This window comes from Triticum aestivum, chromosome 3A (assembly GCF_018294505.1).
Source record: "Triticum aestivum cultivar Chinese Spring chromosome 3A, IWGSC CS RefSeq v2.1, whole genome shotgun sequence".
In the NCBI taxonomy this organism is placed as follows: Eukaryota; Viridiplantae; Streptophyta; class Magnoliopsida; order Poales; family Poaceae; genus Triticum; species Triticum aestivum.
Window position 1 is genome coordinate 9,663,990 of NC_057800.1, and position 14,996 is coordinate 9,678,985.

General features: G+C 45.4%; 1 protein-coding gene across 1 annotated transcript; it reads right to left on the minus strand.

The window, feature by feature from the left end:
* Positions 1 to 11,718: 11,718 nt before the first annotated feature.
* Positions 11,719 to 14,779, minus strand: LOC123059793 (pentatricopeptide repeat-containing protein At1g63070, mitochondrial). The gene is made up of 2 exons (XM_044482280.1): positions 14,629 to 14,779; positions 11,719 to 14,205 (listed from the first exon to the last, which is right to left on the minus strand). The coding sequence occupies exon 2, from the start codon at positions 14,035 to 14,037 to the stop codon at positions 11,851 to 11,853; it is 2,187 nt and encodes a 728-aa protein (XP_044338215.1). The 5' UTR covers positions 14,038 to 14,205; positions 14,629 to 14,779; the 3' UTR covers positions 11,719 to 11,850.
* Between the last annotated feature and the right edge of the window lie 217 nt (positions 14,780 to 14,996).

The window sequence follows — 14,996 nt, forward strand, 5'->3', positions numbered from 1 at the left end:
GTTTTCTTTCATATGACAAGTGCAGGGGCTTAGCATGTTATTCACGGGGATTTGAAAAAGAGTGACAAAGTTTTGGTGAAATGTCGATTCATTTCCGTTTTGCCAAATTTTTGTCACTCAATATGTTAAGTTTTTAAGCAAAGTTCAGGCTGAATTTCATTTGCTATGAAAATATTGTTTAATTTGCTTACATATGACAAGTGCATGGGATCAGCGTGTTATTCATAGGGATTTAAAAATGGGTGTCAGCGTTTTGATGAAATGTTGATTAACTTTCGTTTCGTTAAAGTTCTGGTACTCAGTATGTTCAATATTCAACAAAGGTTATGCCACATTTTCTCCCATCCTTAGCCAGTTCCTCTTCTCAATATTACTTTCATAGGCTAGTATTCATGTCAACCATTTACAATTGATAAGTGCTTCATAATGATTATTAGTGATCATGAGGCGTAAGATCCACCATATCTGCAAATGTCCATGTATGGATAGTATGAAAACTGCAGTACAATTCGGGCTCTTCTTGAAGAACGGTTTCAAAAGATGAGTGGTGACGGTCTTTAACTTTAATTAGTATTCAATTCTAACCATGTGTATAATTCTTGTACTGACTTTAATGTTAATTATTAACTTCTGCATAGTGTATCCCATGCAACGTAAGGGTTGACTTCAACAATTTATGTGGTAACGTTATGTACTTTGAGGATGATAAGGGGCGCACATTCGAACTGGCTGTGCGAAAACGAAAGGATAGAACCATCATATATGACGATGGATGGGAGCAATACATTGCACAGAATAGTTTCATCGGAGGAGAGTACATATCCTTTTCCTTGAAAGGAGCGGTCAACAGGTTAACGACACTGTATTTCTCCTACGATGACGATGACGATGAACAGGATGATGGAAACAACCAAGATTATGAGGACAACCATGAAGATGAGGATAGCCAGGATGATGAGGACAGCGAGAATGACGAGGATGAGCAAGATGATGAGGATGACAATGGTCTATTCAATTATGTAATTTTTCTTTCAAAGAATGAAGAAGCTTAGACGGGATGAGACTCAAGATAGCAACGGGGACGAAACCCACCGGGTTTTGCTTGCCCAAACCCATCCCCACGAGAAAATCGCAAACCCGTCCCCGTCCCCATCAACGTGCGCGGGGTTAAGTTTTTGCCCGTCCCCTAGACCCGTCGGGTTTTCAAAACCCACAGGGAACCCGTCCCCACGAGCAGTCAATGAAAACAACAATATTTGAAAGAAAAACATGAGTATATTACAGCAGCAGGCGACGACTGGGGGACCTAGGTTTAGGTTTAGGTGTTGTGTTGTGCGGGAGAGAGAGACTTGAAGAGCGAGCGACACTGTAGCGACCGAGCGTGGGGTTGATTTATACTCCAGGGCCTCGACGCTGTGGGGCTCAGCTGCTCAGGCACTGTGGCTTTGGGCCAGTTGAGTCAAGATGGATCGGTGCATGCTATATAACGTATTTTGGCGGGTTTTGTCGGGTTTCGGGTTTGGGTAGTACTCCAATGGGTATAAACCCGCGAAACATATCGGATTTTATAATGTACCCACGAGCAGCCCCGCGGTGATAGAAAGTCGCCCATCCCCATCCCCTAATAGGGTAAAAACCCGCGGGGACGCGGGTTTCGGGGCCCCATTGCCATCTTGAGATGAGACCATGAATATTACCGCGATGTTACCATCCAGTGTGGCCTTCTTGGGGAAGCCCCTTGTGCACCGTTTAATTAAAATCAATGTCATCAAAAAAGTCATGGTGAGATGTTTTGTATTCTTTCATCTTTTTTTTTCATGACCAAGTATGGTGAGATGTCTAACATTGTGTGCTCTCTATTTGCTATTAATGATGGAGAGTTTAGAAGTTACATATGAAGATGTTTTTTCGGAGTGGACATCCCCAACGTCGGCACCGCTGGAGTAAGCCATGGACCAACATGGCGTGTCATCAACGTTCAGTACAAAACGGAATCAGACGGACGCATATCCTTCTATGAGTCTGGCTAGCGGGATTTCATGACAGTAACTAAGGGTCGACACACTTGTGATAATCACCATAAGAAAGAGCAACCACAATGACTTATAGATGATGTTGTCGTTGACCATGTTTGGAAATGAGGTCTAAGTCATGCATATATTAGCCGATGAACTGTTAGTAAGTTAAGATGGATGTGATATATTGATGTTTGTTTCTTAAGTCGAACAAATTTGAAGTTTTACATAATTAGTTTGTCATTTGTTTCCAAAATGAATTAAGTCTGGTTCAGTTATATTGAGAATCATATCACTAAGTGAATTAACTTTCTGGAAATAATATTTCGTCAACGCGCAATGCCAATAATTGGTGTCCTCTTTTGAGCCTAGCCGCTCAGTGGCGGGTAGTGAAGAATGCCCGCCACTGGAAGTAATGTACCAGTGGCAGGCGCGTACCCACCACTGATGTCGTATAGCAGTGGCGTTACATCATTGGCAGGTGGCCCTGAGAGCCTTGCCCGCCACTGCTTGGCTTTTTGCACACGCCACTGCTAGGCATTCCTGGAGTACAGAACCATGAGTCCAAATTACAAACCATTTTCATCATTGTATTTCTCGTGTAGGTATCTTGAAATTTAGATCCCATGTTAGTAATCTTGACAAACTTCTTTTCGGGCAAAATTTATGCTCCCAGCTAGGACTAACTTGTGCATCCCAACATGTGCTCCCAACTAGTATTAACATGTGCGCTCCTAACCACACTAATCTATGCTCCCAACGTGAACTTGTTTGGACATGTGAACGAGCTCAGCCTAGGGCCCTGATATCCTTCCTCTGACATTTCTCACCAAGTTCTGGAGCACCATGAAGGGAGTGGTGGCTCAGATGTTTCGAGACTTCTTTGTCAGGACCCTTGTCCTGAATTAATTAATTTGGATCCCTTATCATCAAAGTTGTTGGGGCCACTGACATTAGGCAAGTTAGTCATATTACTGTGATCAACGTCCTTCAGTGCATATTTTCAAAGGAGTGCGCAATGCACCTGACTCCAATTGCTAATAGGTTGATCCAGCCCTAGCCAGTGAGTCTTCTTCTAAGGTCGGGATATCTTCGATGGGGTGCTCATGCTTCATGAGGTTCTCCACAAGGTTAAGTTCAAGCACCAGAGGGGGGGGGGTCTTCCTTAAGCTTGACTTCTAAAAAGCATATGACCAGCTAGAGCGCCTGTTCCTGCACCAGGTCCTAGAGCGGACGGGCTTTGATGACCGCTGGATCACCTGGGCGGTGCAACTTATGTAGTATGGCCATCAATACCAATGGTGTGCCAGGCCCCTCCCGTGGTGTGCACCAGTGGGGGCCCGCCCTCTTTGCTCCTATTTTAACCTCGTCGCTGATGCCATTGCATATATCCTGGATAAGCCCAGAGTGGCTGGCCACATCCATGCGGTGGTGGTCCACTTGATCGATGGAGGCGGTCACCTCTAGTATGTGGATGACACGACGTTCATGGTGGAGGGATCCAACCTTGACATCATCAACCTGAAGTTTCTCTTGCTTTGTTTTGAGGTGATGTGTGGTTTGAAGATTAAATTTCCCAAGAGCGAGGTGGTGGTTATGCGGTACTTGCCAGACGTGCAACAATGCATTGCAAACAACCCAGACTGTCAGATCCCCTCCTTTCCTGTTACCTACCTGGGTTTTCCAATTAGTGACCCGCGGATCCTAATCTAGGTCTTAGGCCTGCTATTAGAGCGGTATAGGTCCCGTATGGAGCCTTCACACGGCAACTTCATGTCCAAAGGCGCTAAGAAGATCCTAATTAACCCTCTAGCCTACCCATGTTCCTATTGGTTTGTACCTTCTTCTCGATGGGATCCACACAGAGATGGACAAGGAGGTTTATCACTTCTTCTAGCAGGGGGTGATAAGAAGAAGCACCACATGGTCAAATGGGCATAGGTTTTTTCCACCCCATATACCAAAGTGGTGTAGGGGTTTTTGCACCCCGGACCATCAATGTGGCCCTACACCTGAAATGGGTTTGGAGGATCCTTTGGGTGAGGGGGCCTTTGGCTTTATCTGATCAAAGCAAATTACCTTCATGACCACCCTCCTCTCGAGTGCTCTCGAAAGGAGGGGTCTCTATTCTAGCGGTCGATGCAAAGTATTAAGCACCTCATTCTTGAGGGGGCCCTGGTCTGGCCATGACACGCTGCAGGATTCTTTCAAGTCGCTCTTCGCCATTTGTAATGAGCCTGACACTGCCATTGTCATGGTCTATCATAATGCCACTGGAATCTCTCATTCCACCAGCCATTCAGAGATGAGGAGGCGATTGAGTGGTAGGCCTAGTCGTGATGGGTGTGCACTGGCTTTCCCTGGGCTCGCTGAACTCAGTGTCCTGGGGGCTCTCGCCATCAGGAGTGTTCACCTCTAGGTCTATTTACTGCTTGCTAGTGGGTGGGCCTTGTCCCGGTTGGGTCGTCGAGCTTTGGGCCTTGCGCATCCGACTCGAGATTCGGATCTTCCTGTGGCAGCTCACCCGTGGCCGTCTCCTGTCGGGTTCTGAAGTGCTGAAGAGGAATGGACCTGAAGATGGCCTTTGCCCACTGTGCGGGGTTTGTGAGGGTTTTACTTATATTTTCTTATTGTGCATGGCGGCTCAATTCCTTGGGGGTTGCCTTCGCGAGGCCTTGGGTGCAATTGGTGCCCGGCGGACTTGCGTGACCTTGTGGTAATTATTGAGTCTCTCACCAGCAGGAGGAGACGCCTCCTTTTGTCCCCTTTGCGGCCATGGCTTGGGCCCTTTGGACCTCCCGAAATAAGCTTGTGATTGCTCATGAACCTCTACGACATGTGACTGATCTTATCTGCATTTATTTCTTTTATGCAGCAGTGAGGGCATCTTGTGGGACTTCGGGAGTGAGACGGTGAGTCGTCTGGTTCCGGCGAGCTAGCACGGGCCGCCTCTATGTACCCGTTTTCAATTATTATTTTGTGGCTTGTTTGGTTATATATGTCCCCAACAGTCTTTCTTTATCTTTGTACTTTTTGTATGGATCTTTGGTTGATCTCTGAAGTGGTTAAATGCGCGTCACTTGTACCCACACCAAAGGAAAAATACAGCTAGAAGCTTGAACTCACCAAGGCTCTGTAGGGTGCACATCCATTGACTTTAGTAGACCATAACAATCATAATGAAGTAAGACCTGAAGTAAGCATGGTTGATCAAAACATGGGCTGTATCAGGCCGAAAACAGAAGGTGAAATATATGGGGAAAAAGTATCAGAGAATATCCTAGGTAGCGTCTACTCCGTATTTGATACCTCAGATGTCGTCTTCTCACACGTAGTTGCACAGGCGGCCTTCAGGGTCACCTCAGGAAATCCACGGCTGTTATCTATTTTAGCATGCACAAATTTCGAGGAAGCACTATCAAAAAAATAACTATATTTCGAGGAACAACTATAAAACGCACTGTACTCAACTGCACTTCACCTGGGAAAGTCTGTAGTACAACGACTATGTCAAGCACGTCCATGTTGGCCGGCGGCTGCTCCACTTGTTTCATCGTTACAACGAAGGTGTGTGTGGACCTTGGTGGCACAGTACCGCCCAGCAGATTCAGATCGTAGTAGTGAGGTGTTGCCTCCTCGTGTTTTGGGACACACCTCACGGACACATGCTGATCGTCCATGTTGTTAGTTACATGAAATGGGCAGGAGATAGACTTGTTGGATCGGAAAGAGAAGAGGAGCTGGAGGGGATGGACATTTATCAATTCAGTGTCCTTAACCATCATCTGCATGCAAGAAGGAAGCCACAGTAATACTATTTTTGTAGGATGGAAAAACAAGAAAATCAACTAAAATCATGCTAGAAAAATAGATTGTGGTATTGTTGATCATACCTGGTCATCTTCCTGCTCCCCCTATTGCATATAGTATATGGTTTAGTTTTCTGTTCGTAGGGATATATGTGACATCTATAAAGCAGAGAATATTACCCAAATACCCAGCCTTGAATAGGCGTAGATTTTTAAACTTTTCCATATGAACCGCTACCAAGCACCCGCTCTTCAGAGAAATTATCTGTCATACTTTCCAGTGAATCGAGCCTTACACAAAGCAGCTGCATATTTTCCAGTGACACACGGCTTGGTCCATCGGCCATGTTATTGCTTGCCCTGGATGTAAAACTAGAAGAACCAGCTGCATGTTTACACAGAAAGATAATAAGCGTCAGTTCAGATTTATGAGCAGTTTAACAGCTGCTCGACTCTTTCTTGGTTCTCCGCCAGTAACCAATCGAGCCTTACACAAAGCAGATCGAAAAATACTACTCAGTGCTAAACCCATATGAAGATGGAACAGGGATCGAGAGCACTAACCTGCAGGGGAGGGCTTGCAGCGGCTTGCAAGGTGTTTCAAATTGGGTTGGTGAGTCAATCGGAACCCAAAGCTACGAGATGAACAGATCTGCATATGGAGATTCGATTCCCCTCCCCCGGTTGACCATAAAAAATGGTGGGTCCACAACTGACAAGTCTTCATTTTGGACAACTTAAAAAACTCAAGGGCTCCAGTATCAAGGCCAAGACTAACAAAGAATCCAAGGTGAGAGTCTGGGCCGAACGAAAAAAAAAACAATGGTCAACAAAATGCAGTGTGGCTAAAAACAATCCCTAGGTAAGCTATAAACGACCTCACTCTTGTTCACCAATGTCTTAATTTCTTTTTTTTTTGGAAAACTTATGATCTATTCATCTTTAATCACGACAATACAACGAACACTACAAATAATGAAAATTACATCAAAATCCGTAGACCATAGAGACACGACTACAAGCACTGAAGCAAGCCGAAGTCGTGCCGCCGTCATCACGCCTCCCTCATGGAACCGGGCAAAACTTGTTCTAGTAGATAGTTAGAAAAATCATCGTGCTAAGGTCGTATAGGACCAGCGCGAACATCAACCATCACCGTTGAAGAGTACCGTAGATCGAAATGATCCAACCTGAAGACACACGAATGTAGATGAACTACGACTAGATCTGAGAAAATCCTCCAAGAACATATCCGCCAGAGACACACCTCTGCACACCCACCAACGATGCTAGGCGCACCACCGGGATGGAGGCTAGGCGGAGAAAACATTATTCCATCTTCAAGGATCCGCCGCCGTCTCGCCTTCCTGAGCAGGACATAAAACCTTACAAAATTCGAAGAAACATCTAAAAACATACCGCTCCCACCAGCAAGGGTCGGGATCCACCGCGCCGCCACGGCCCTAAGGCTACCGGAGACGAGTTAGACCGGCGGGAGGCAGAGGAACACTGGGCTTTGTTAGGAGAGGCGGCGGCAGCAACGAGGACGTACTCTAGCATACTTTTTTTTCTCTTGGAGGGCTAAATTCTCGGGTCACAATGTCAATGTCTGAATTTCGAAACTCTCTATGTTCGTGGTCCAAGGTCAAGAGGGGGGGAGATGGCTACTAGCGTGTTGCATACCTGTCCAAATTGTATGGTGGGACGAGATAGAACCCAGACTTCACTTACAACATCTATAGTCGGGCGCCTCAAACCCCCTCTATATGCCTAGGTGGATGCCCCGATCATCGACCAGCCAAAAAGCCCGACCCAGACGGACACCTCATACCCGCCCCAATACGCCCGGGCTGACAGGCACCCCTCATATCCAGCCCGAATCTGTTGCAGATATGGCGCATCCACCACGTCAGATACGGCCCATGCTGGCCCACCTCGACCCCACATATATTCATCCCCATCCGTTCCCTGGACGAAACCCTAGCCACTTTGCACAACTCTAATCCAGCCCACTGCGGCCCAAGCTCCCTTCTGGCGATATACGACCTTCTCCACCATGCTGGGCAGCGGATCTGAGTCCTCGATCACCCGATCTGTGGACTGGGTCCTCGTCCCATGTGGGCCTGAGGAGGAGATGGTCATTCGCATTGCGCTTCGCCGCTCCTATGAGGAGATCGCCTGACAATGGGCGGACTTGATCCGGCAAGAATCCATTGCATACGCCCAAAGGGAGCTTGGACGATCCAGGGCTAGGCGTGTCGCTTGTACCTCACCGGAGGTCGTGTGGTCTGTCTGACTCCACAACGCCGTGGCGGAGGCGCAAACCATTTGTTGGCGTGCCGACTCGGATGTAAATGTCCGTAGTTATGACCCGATCGATGGGAACGCTATGGTGTGGCGTGCCCGCCGTGCGAGGCAGAGGGCGTGGGAGGCCGTGACAGCCCTCGCGGCAGAGGCGAGGTGGAGCCCTCGAGGAGATGAACCCCGGAGAGGAGGTAGCGGACAGCGCGAAGCTGGGTGGCTGCCTGAGCGCAAGGCCATCCGCCACAACAGCAGCCACTGAGGCGTTCGGCCGCGATGAGTGAGAGAACAACGCCTCGAAGGTGAAGCAGAGTGCGCCGCCCGGAAGCCAGCGATCCTGCCAGAAAGAGGTGAAGCACCCATCACGGAGCTGCACGCGCATGATGGCCCTGTAGGTGGGAAGGGCAGCCTTCCGTTCGGGTCGTCCCATTACTGAGAAATGTTTTCTGGGCCGTCCCGTTACAGAGAAATGTTTTAAGAAGCTTCTGGAACCTTCCGTTTGGTTTTAGGAAGGTGTAAGAAGCTTTTTTCTTTCCCTTTTTTTTCTGTTTTTATTCTCTTTTATGTTTTATTATAGTTTTCTAGTTTGATTACTTTTTTCTTTTATTTCCTTTTTTACTCAAAAACTCTTCAAAATCAAATCAGAATTTCTAAAAATTCATGTGCATGTTTAAATTTCTGAACATTTTCAAATCTGTGAAAACATATCAAATTGGTGAACATTTTTTACTTCCATTAACATTTTTGATTTTAAAAAAAAACAAATTGGAAAACATTTTTCAAATATGCAAACAGTATAGGTATTTTTTGAACATTTTTAAATTCATCTTTATTGCTTAACTTTTTTGAGCTCGCAAACAAGTTTTCAATTACTCATGAAACTCAATAATTCACAAACATTTTTCAATTTCATGAACATTTTTTTAAACTCGTGAACATTTTGCATTGTGTAAATATTTTTAGAACGGTGAATATTTCATGTATTCCCAAAGATTTTCTAAATTGTGAACTTCTTTTAATTGTGTTTTGTAATTCGTAGACAATTTTTAAATTCATGATCATTTTGAAACACAAATATTTGTGAATTCACAAAGATTTTAATATTCGTATATAAGTCAACTCGAATAAAAAATTATGAATATGTTTTCTGTTATTTGTTACTATATAACCAGCGCTCCGGCGAAGATAACTTGCGCTGGCAGATCGCTTGCCCGTTTTCACTGTGATGGCCAGGTCCATCAAGGAGGAGCTGTAGGCGAGGCTAGCCGTTTTTGCTCGCTTTAAGCGATACATAGCATCACGTGTGAAAAGGCAGCCCAATAGCACACAGGGGGCGTGTGGTGGGCCAGCCAATCTCAGCTTCAGGTTTCTCTGGAGCATTCCCAAATTTCTGCGTGCGTCTTTTTTTCTTTTGGTTTTTCTAATTTCAGTCTTTTTTTGTTGGTTTTCAAAAAACACAAGTCTTCTTTATTTAAGAAAAATTACCATTTCATAAAAAAGTTGGAAACTTAAAATTTTTGAGAAAAATTATGGAAAGACATGAACATGCTAGAACTTCTGTGAACAATTTTTATAAAATTTGTGAACATTGTTTAGAAATTTATAAACATTTCTCGAAAACATGATTTTTTTTTAAATTTTGGACCAAAAATAAAATTGTGAACTTAAAAAATGTATATTAATAAATAAAGGGAAAAAACAAAAGAACATTCTAGAAGGTTCCCAAAACCATTAAAAAGAACAATCAGAATCAGAATCCCTGGTAAGCTAGCTGCATGTGAGTCCATGAGGGACGATGATTGATTGGCTTCATAGCCTTTCATGAGCTGCTTGTCCATTGGATGGCTTTTGATTTATGGCGTTCACTTTTTTGGACCTCGGGTTTGTCTAGTTGAGTACCAATTTGATATGCAAACAGTATCACCATTTCTCCATACCTGCAAGGAGGAGGAGCATGTCAAATGGTAGCAATGCACATAAATGTTATGAACAAGCCAGGAAAGGTTGGCACTCTGGAAATTTGAGAAGGGGCAGAAGCACACAAATATATTCGGTTGCCATCAATAAATCTTCCACACCTTTGTGTAAGCACCTCATGAGCACAAAACAGATATGATTATATATTCCAGTCGTTCCAGAAATTACTCAATTGACTCTAATCACAGTAATCATATTTACATACATAGACAAAACAAGTACTGACTACATCCATGTTACAAGGAGGATTAAGCAAAGAAGGGAAATGGAGAGAAGTTAGGACTCACCTCCTGAGGGGAAGAGAAGGAGCAGCGTCGACAGCAGCACCTATAATGCAGGAGGCGGAAGCTGCGGATAAAAAGGAGAATGCCCCTGTCTCCACCCGGCTGCTTCCCTGGTCGTTGAGGGTGCTAGGAAACAGTGGCGTGACAAGTGGCAACCACGGTCCTCGTTGAGCGAGAGACGAGCAGGTTGCATGGGTGGGGAGGAAAAATGTTTGTATGTGTTGGTGTGGGCGTGGCTTCCTTGGTTTGGGAGCAGGATGAAGCTTCCTTGCTGCTCTTCCCTTCGTCTTCTCCTCATGAGCGACCCGACATGGATAGCCCCAGCTAACGCCCCTTCTCTCCTGGTTACTTGCATTAATCAATCCATCCACGGGCTGAAGCATTTCAACAGAAGGGTGGTATCTGAAGCTTGATCAACAGTTATCTGCGGCACCAGATGTTTCTTTAGATGCACTGAAAGAAGTTCCATTGTTGAATATGTACAAGTGAGTGTACACCTAAACAGTGCAGATGATGCTAAATGGAGACAGATAAACAGCAAGACCTGTCTCGGCATCTTCACATTCTGAAACCTGCATACTAACTGAACTTTCAGCATCCGCAGTCAAAAAGCTACATGACTGAAAGTCTGCTGACCCAAAAAGCTTGTTTCACGCGACAGAAGCTTTTGTTTGCACCCTGATATCATTTCACCTGAAATATGAGAGAAGGAAATTGATTATTTATAACATCAGACTAATCTAGTAATAAAGGCACCACAAAAAGGTCAAGCAGAAAGCTATTCCCCTATAAGAAAAATGTTGGGACTTTTCGGCAGCAGAATGTACTTCTAAACAATCATTAGAATTTATGTGAAGTTCATAACAGAATGATCAGTGCAATAAAGTCCAGGGCAGCTTACATCATGCATATTTTTGAAACAAAAGCAGAGCAAAACTAAGAATAACATCTAACGATACAAATCAGATTTAGGTTGTCGTATTTTTACAATATCTAGCATGCGATAAATTGATGCCCTGCCTCTTCATCTAACTTGAGGAGTATCTTCCAACAGTACAAAAAATAGCTTTGGTTTTTCCAGCTGAACACCTAGCCTTGCACAGAAAATTGTCAAAATCAATCATAAACTTGTTGCCTAGCAGAAAAAGAGGCCCTAATAAGATAAATCTGACTCAAAATGTGCATTTTTATATGCAGTTGGCAGTCCTAATATCCTACTTGATTGTTTGCATGAGCCAATATCTAACCTGTAATTATCTATCACACCATCCAGGTATTGAATAGGATGACATCATCAACGTGAAAACTTTGACCTGTTTCTTCCCTCCCTTGTCCAGATGATGGCAGTGGCGGAAGCAAAGGGAACAGATCGAACTAATACTTGATGCAACAATACCATGAGGCTCATCACCTTATGGAATAATTCTGTTGACCAAGTTACTGTAGCTCTGTGATAACCTATGACTATGATACATCCTTATCTTCCTGAGAATCACCAAAATCATCCCCATCATTACCAAGGCCCAATATACAGCTCAGCTTGGCATCCGGCGTAATGCCTGCCTGCAGCATACTGTTGTACATCGCCATAGCTTTTTTCTCATCTCCAATTTTGAAGTATCCAATTATGAGGTCTGTATAAGTTACTACAGTAGGTGTAAGCCCCTTGTTTATCATTTCTTCCATAAACAACTGTGCACCATCCATCGCAAGCACTTTACTGAAGCCACCAATTAAACAAGTGTAGACAAAAGAATCTGCTGACAAACCCTCTGTTTCCATCTCTCTAAAGATTTCCAGAGCGGCCTTCATGTTTGAGCGCTTACAATAGCACGCAATCAGAGACGTATACAGAATTCTGTCTGGTGTCAGCCCCTCCCCAATCATATGCTTAAGCAATGTCATAGCTTCAGGAAGTTTATCATCATGGCACAAACCATTTATGAGGCTGGTATATGTAAAGATATTAGGCTTTGTCCCCTCATCGACCATTTTATAATACAACCTGAAAGCCTCCTGCAGATCCAAAGCCTTCACAAAACCATCGATAATAATACTGTAAAGCACAGTATCAGCAACATAGCCCCTTTTTATCATGTCTGCGAAAATACCCCACACGTCATTAGGTTTATTGACCTTGCACAGGCCATTGATGATAACTCTGTATGTACAGAGGTTGGGGACAACCCCAAACTGGCGTACTTTATCCAGGAACAGGAAGGCCTCACCAATCAGCCCTTCGTTGCTGAAGCCGTGAACAAGAATTGTGCAGGTCACGATGTTGGGGCATATCCCATCACTGACCATGAGCTCAAACACCTCCAATGCTTCTTTCAGTTGCCTATGCCTACAGTATGCATATATCAGACTACTGTAATTGTAAGCATCTGGAACAAAATTATGACGAACCATGTCATTCCAAAGGTCGTAGCAAATCTCTAGATCTAGATGTTGACAACAACCATGAAGAACGATGCTGTAAACTATGTGGTCATGCTTGAATCCTTGATCTTTCAGCCTCTTAAAAAGCTCAAACGCCAATTCAACCCTTCCAGCTCTGCAAAGACCATGCAAAAGCGAACTATAACTCACCAGATTAGGAGTGATTCCATTCCTTGCCATTTCAACAAGCATGTAATAGCCTGTCAAAACATCCCCTTGTTTACATAAGCCATCAACTAATATGCTGTAGCTGTGAACATCTGGGACAAACCCACACTTCTTCATCCCATCAAACACTTCTATGGCCTTGTGAACCTGACCGTCATGGCAGAAACCATGAATAACTGCATTAAAACAATAGCTGTTGCAAGGGTAGCCTCTCTGACACAGCATTTGAAGGAAGTTCCATGCAGATTTCACCTGTTTGGCACGGCAAAGCCCATAGAGGTAAGTGCCATAGGTTGCAGCATTTGGCCTCACACCTTCCGTTTCCATTTCAGAAAGAAGCTCTAGAGCTTCCTCCAGGCATAACTTATCTCCATGTGTATACATACTCATCAGAACTGAATAAGAGTAGACATTTGGTGAAGGACCAGAACTCTTCATATCTTGAAACAAACTCCTTGCATACATGATCTGATTCCTCTCAACTAAGCGCTTCAGCAAGAAGTTGCATACCTGCAACTCAACTCCAACCTTCTTGGCCTCGACATAAGTGAGGAGAGCATCCTCAAACATCGACAGCTCTACAAAAACCCGGATGATTGTGGCATAAACCTGTACCAACGTCATCGACCCACCCAAATTGCTAGCCAACAAGGACGCCAACTCAAACAACTCAGGCCCGGCATTCCCAAAGTGGTCGACGACGCTCTGAATCAGGCACCGGACCTCTCTAATCCTCCGTGGCAAGAACGACTGCATAAGCAACGCAAACAGACCGATCGACCGGGGTAGCCCATACACCCTGACACACTCCCTGAAGCTGATCTTCCTGGCATCATCCCAGCTCGATGTCCGGATTGCTCGTGTGATCACAGGATGAAAATACTGGCGTCTATCCTCATTGCCAACAGAGCGCTGACTGGGTTCCTCCTCCTCATCATCCAAGCTCTTGGCGCAACAGGCCAGAGAAGAGAGGCGTGGATCCAGGGGTCGATGTCTGTTCAAAAGGGCTCGACGCAGACACCCCGGCACTGCACGGCGCATAGACGAGGGACGCAAACCCCCTCCTCCTCCTTACACTGACCACGCCATTCGAGTAAGGGTGAATCCACGCAGGAATCACACCTCATGGACCAGGCTTCCTTAATCAGCTTATTGAGAGGACAGCCCAAGAAAGAACAGCACAAGCTTGCGAATTCGCATCAGAATATCCTGCAAGAAACGATAAAGAAAACAGTCATTGCTGCAGCTGTTATCCTGAATCTCAAGCCTCAGTTGGGGCAACAAATCGAAGCCCACCAAGCACCATAACAAGAACGAAAATGGTGGGTGATTCGCAGAGTACAGCCAGTGGGAAGCGAGAACAAGCACTCTAGTGTTTAGAACACTGCCGGCACGGGGGCATGGCAGAGGGCAGCTCCACGCCCCCAAGATAAACAGCTAACCGGCTACAGCTGACGCTAATGGGTAGCCAGGCGGGGGCGTAGCATAAGCAAAGCAGAAAGATTGGCATGTAATATGAGCTCCATTGATAGCAACACAGCCAAGTAGATAAATTTGGGAGCGGATTGGAGAGCTTGAGCAGGTCAGGGCGAGAGAGAGAGAGAGAGAGAGAGAGAGAGAGAGAGCACGTACGGGTCAGCAGCCGGCGGTGGAGCCGCGACGCTGCGGGGGAGGCGGGGAGTCGGCCGGCGTCGGAGGTGGAGGTTGCGCCGGCGTCGAAGAGGGGATGGGGAGGGCGCCGCCAGGACGGAGGAGGGGGGAGGGAGAGCGAGCTGCTTTTCCTGGGAGGGGCCGGGCCGCGGGATATCCATGGCCCAATGTAAGTAGTGATTTTCTTGTTCCCCTCGAAAAAAAAGCACTCTAGTGATTTTCTTGTTCCCCCCTTAATAAAAAGTAGTGATTTTTTTGTCTGAGCACACACAAAATCGCCAGCGCCATTGCTTTAACCAAGCACAAAATGGAGTCTACCATGACATCTTTAACACTAATCAACGACCATA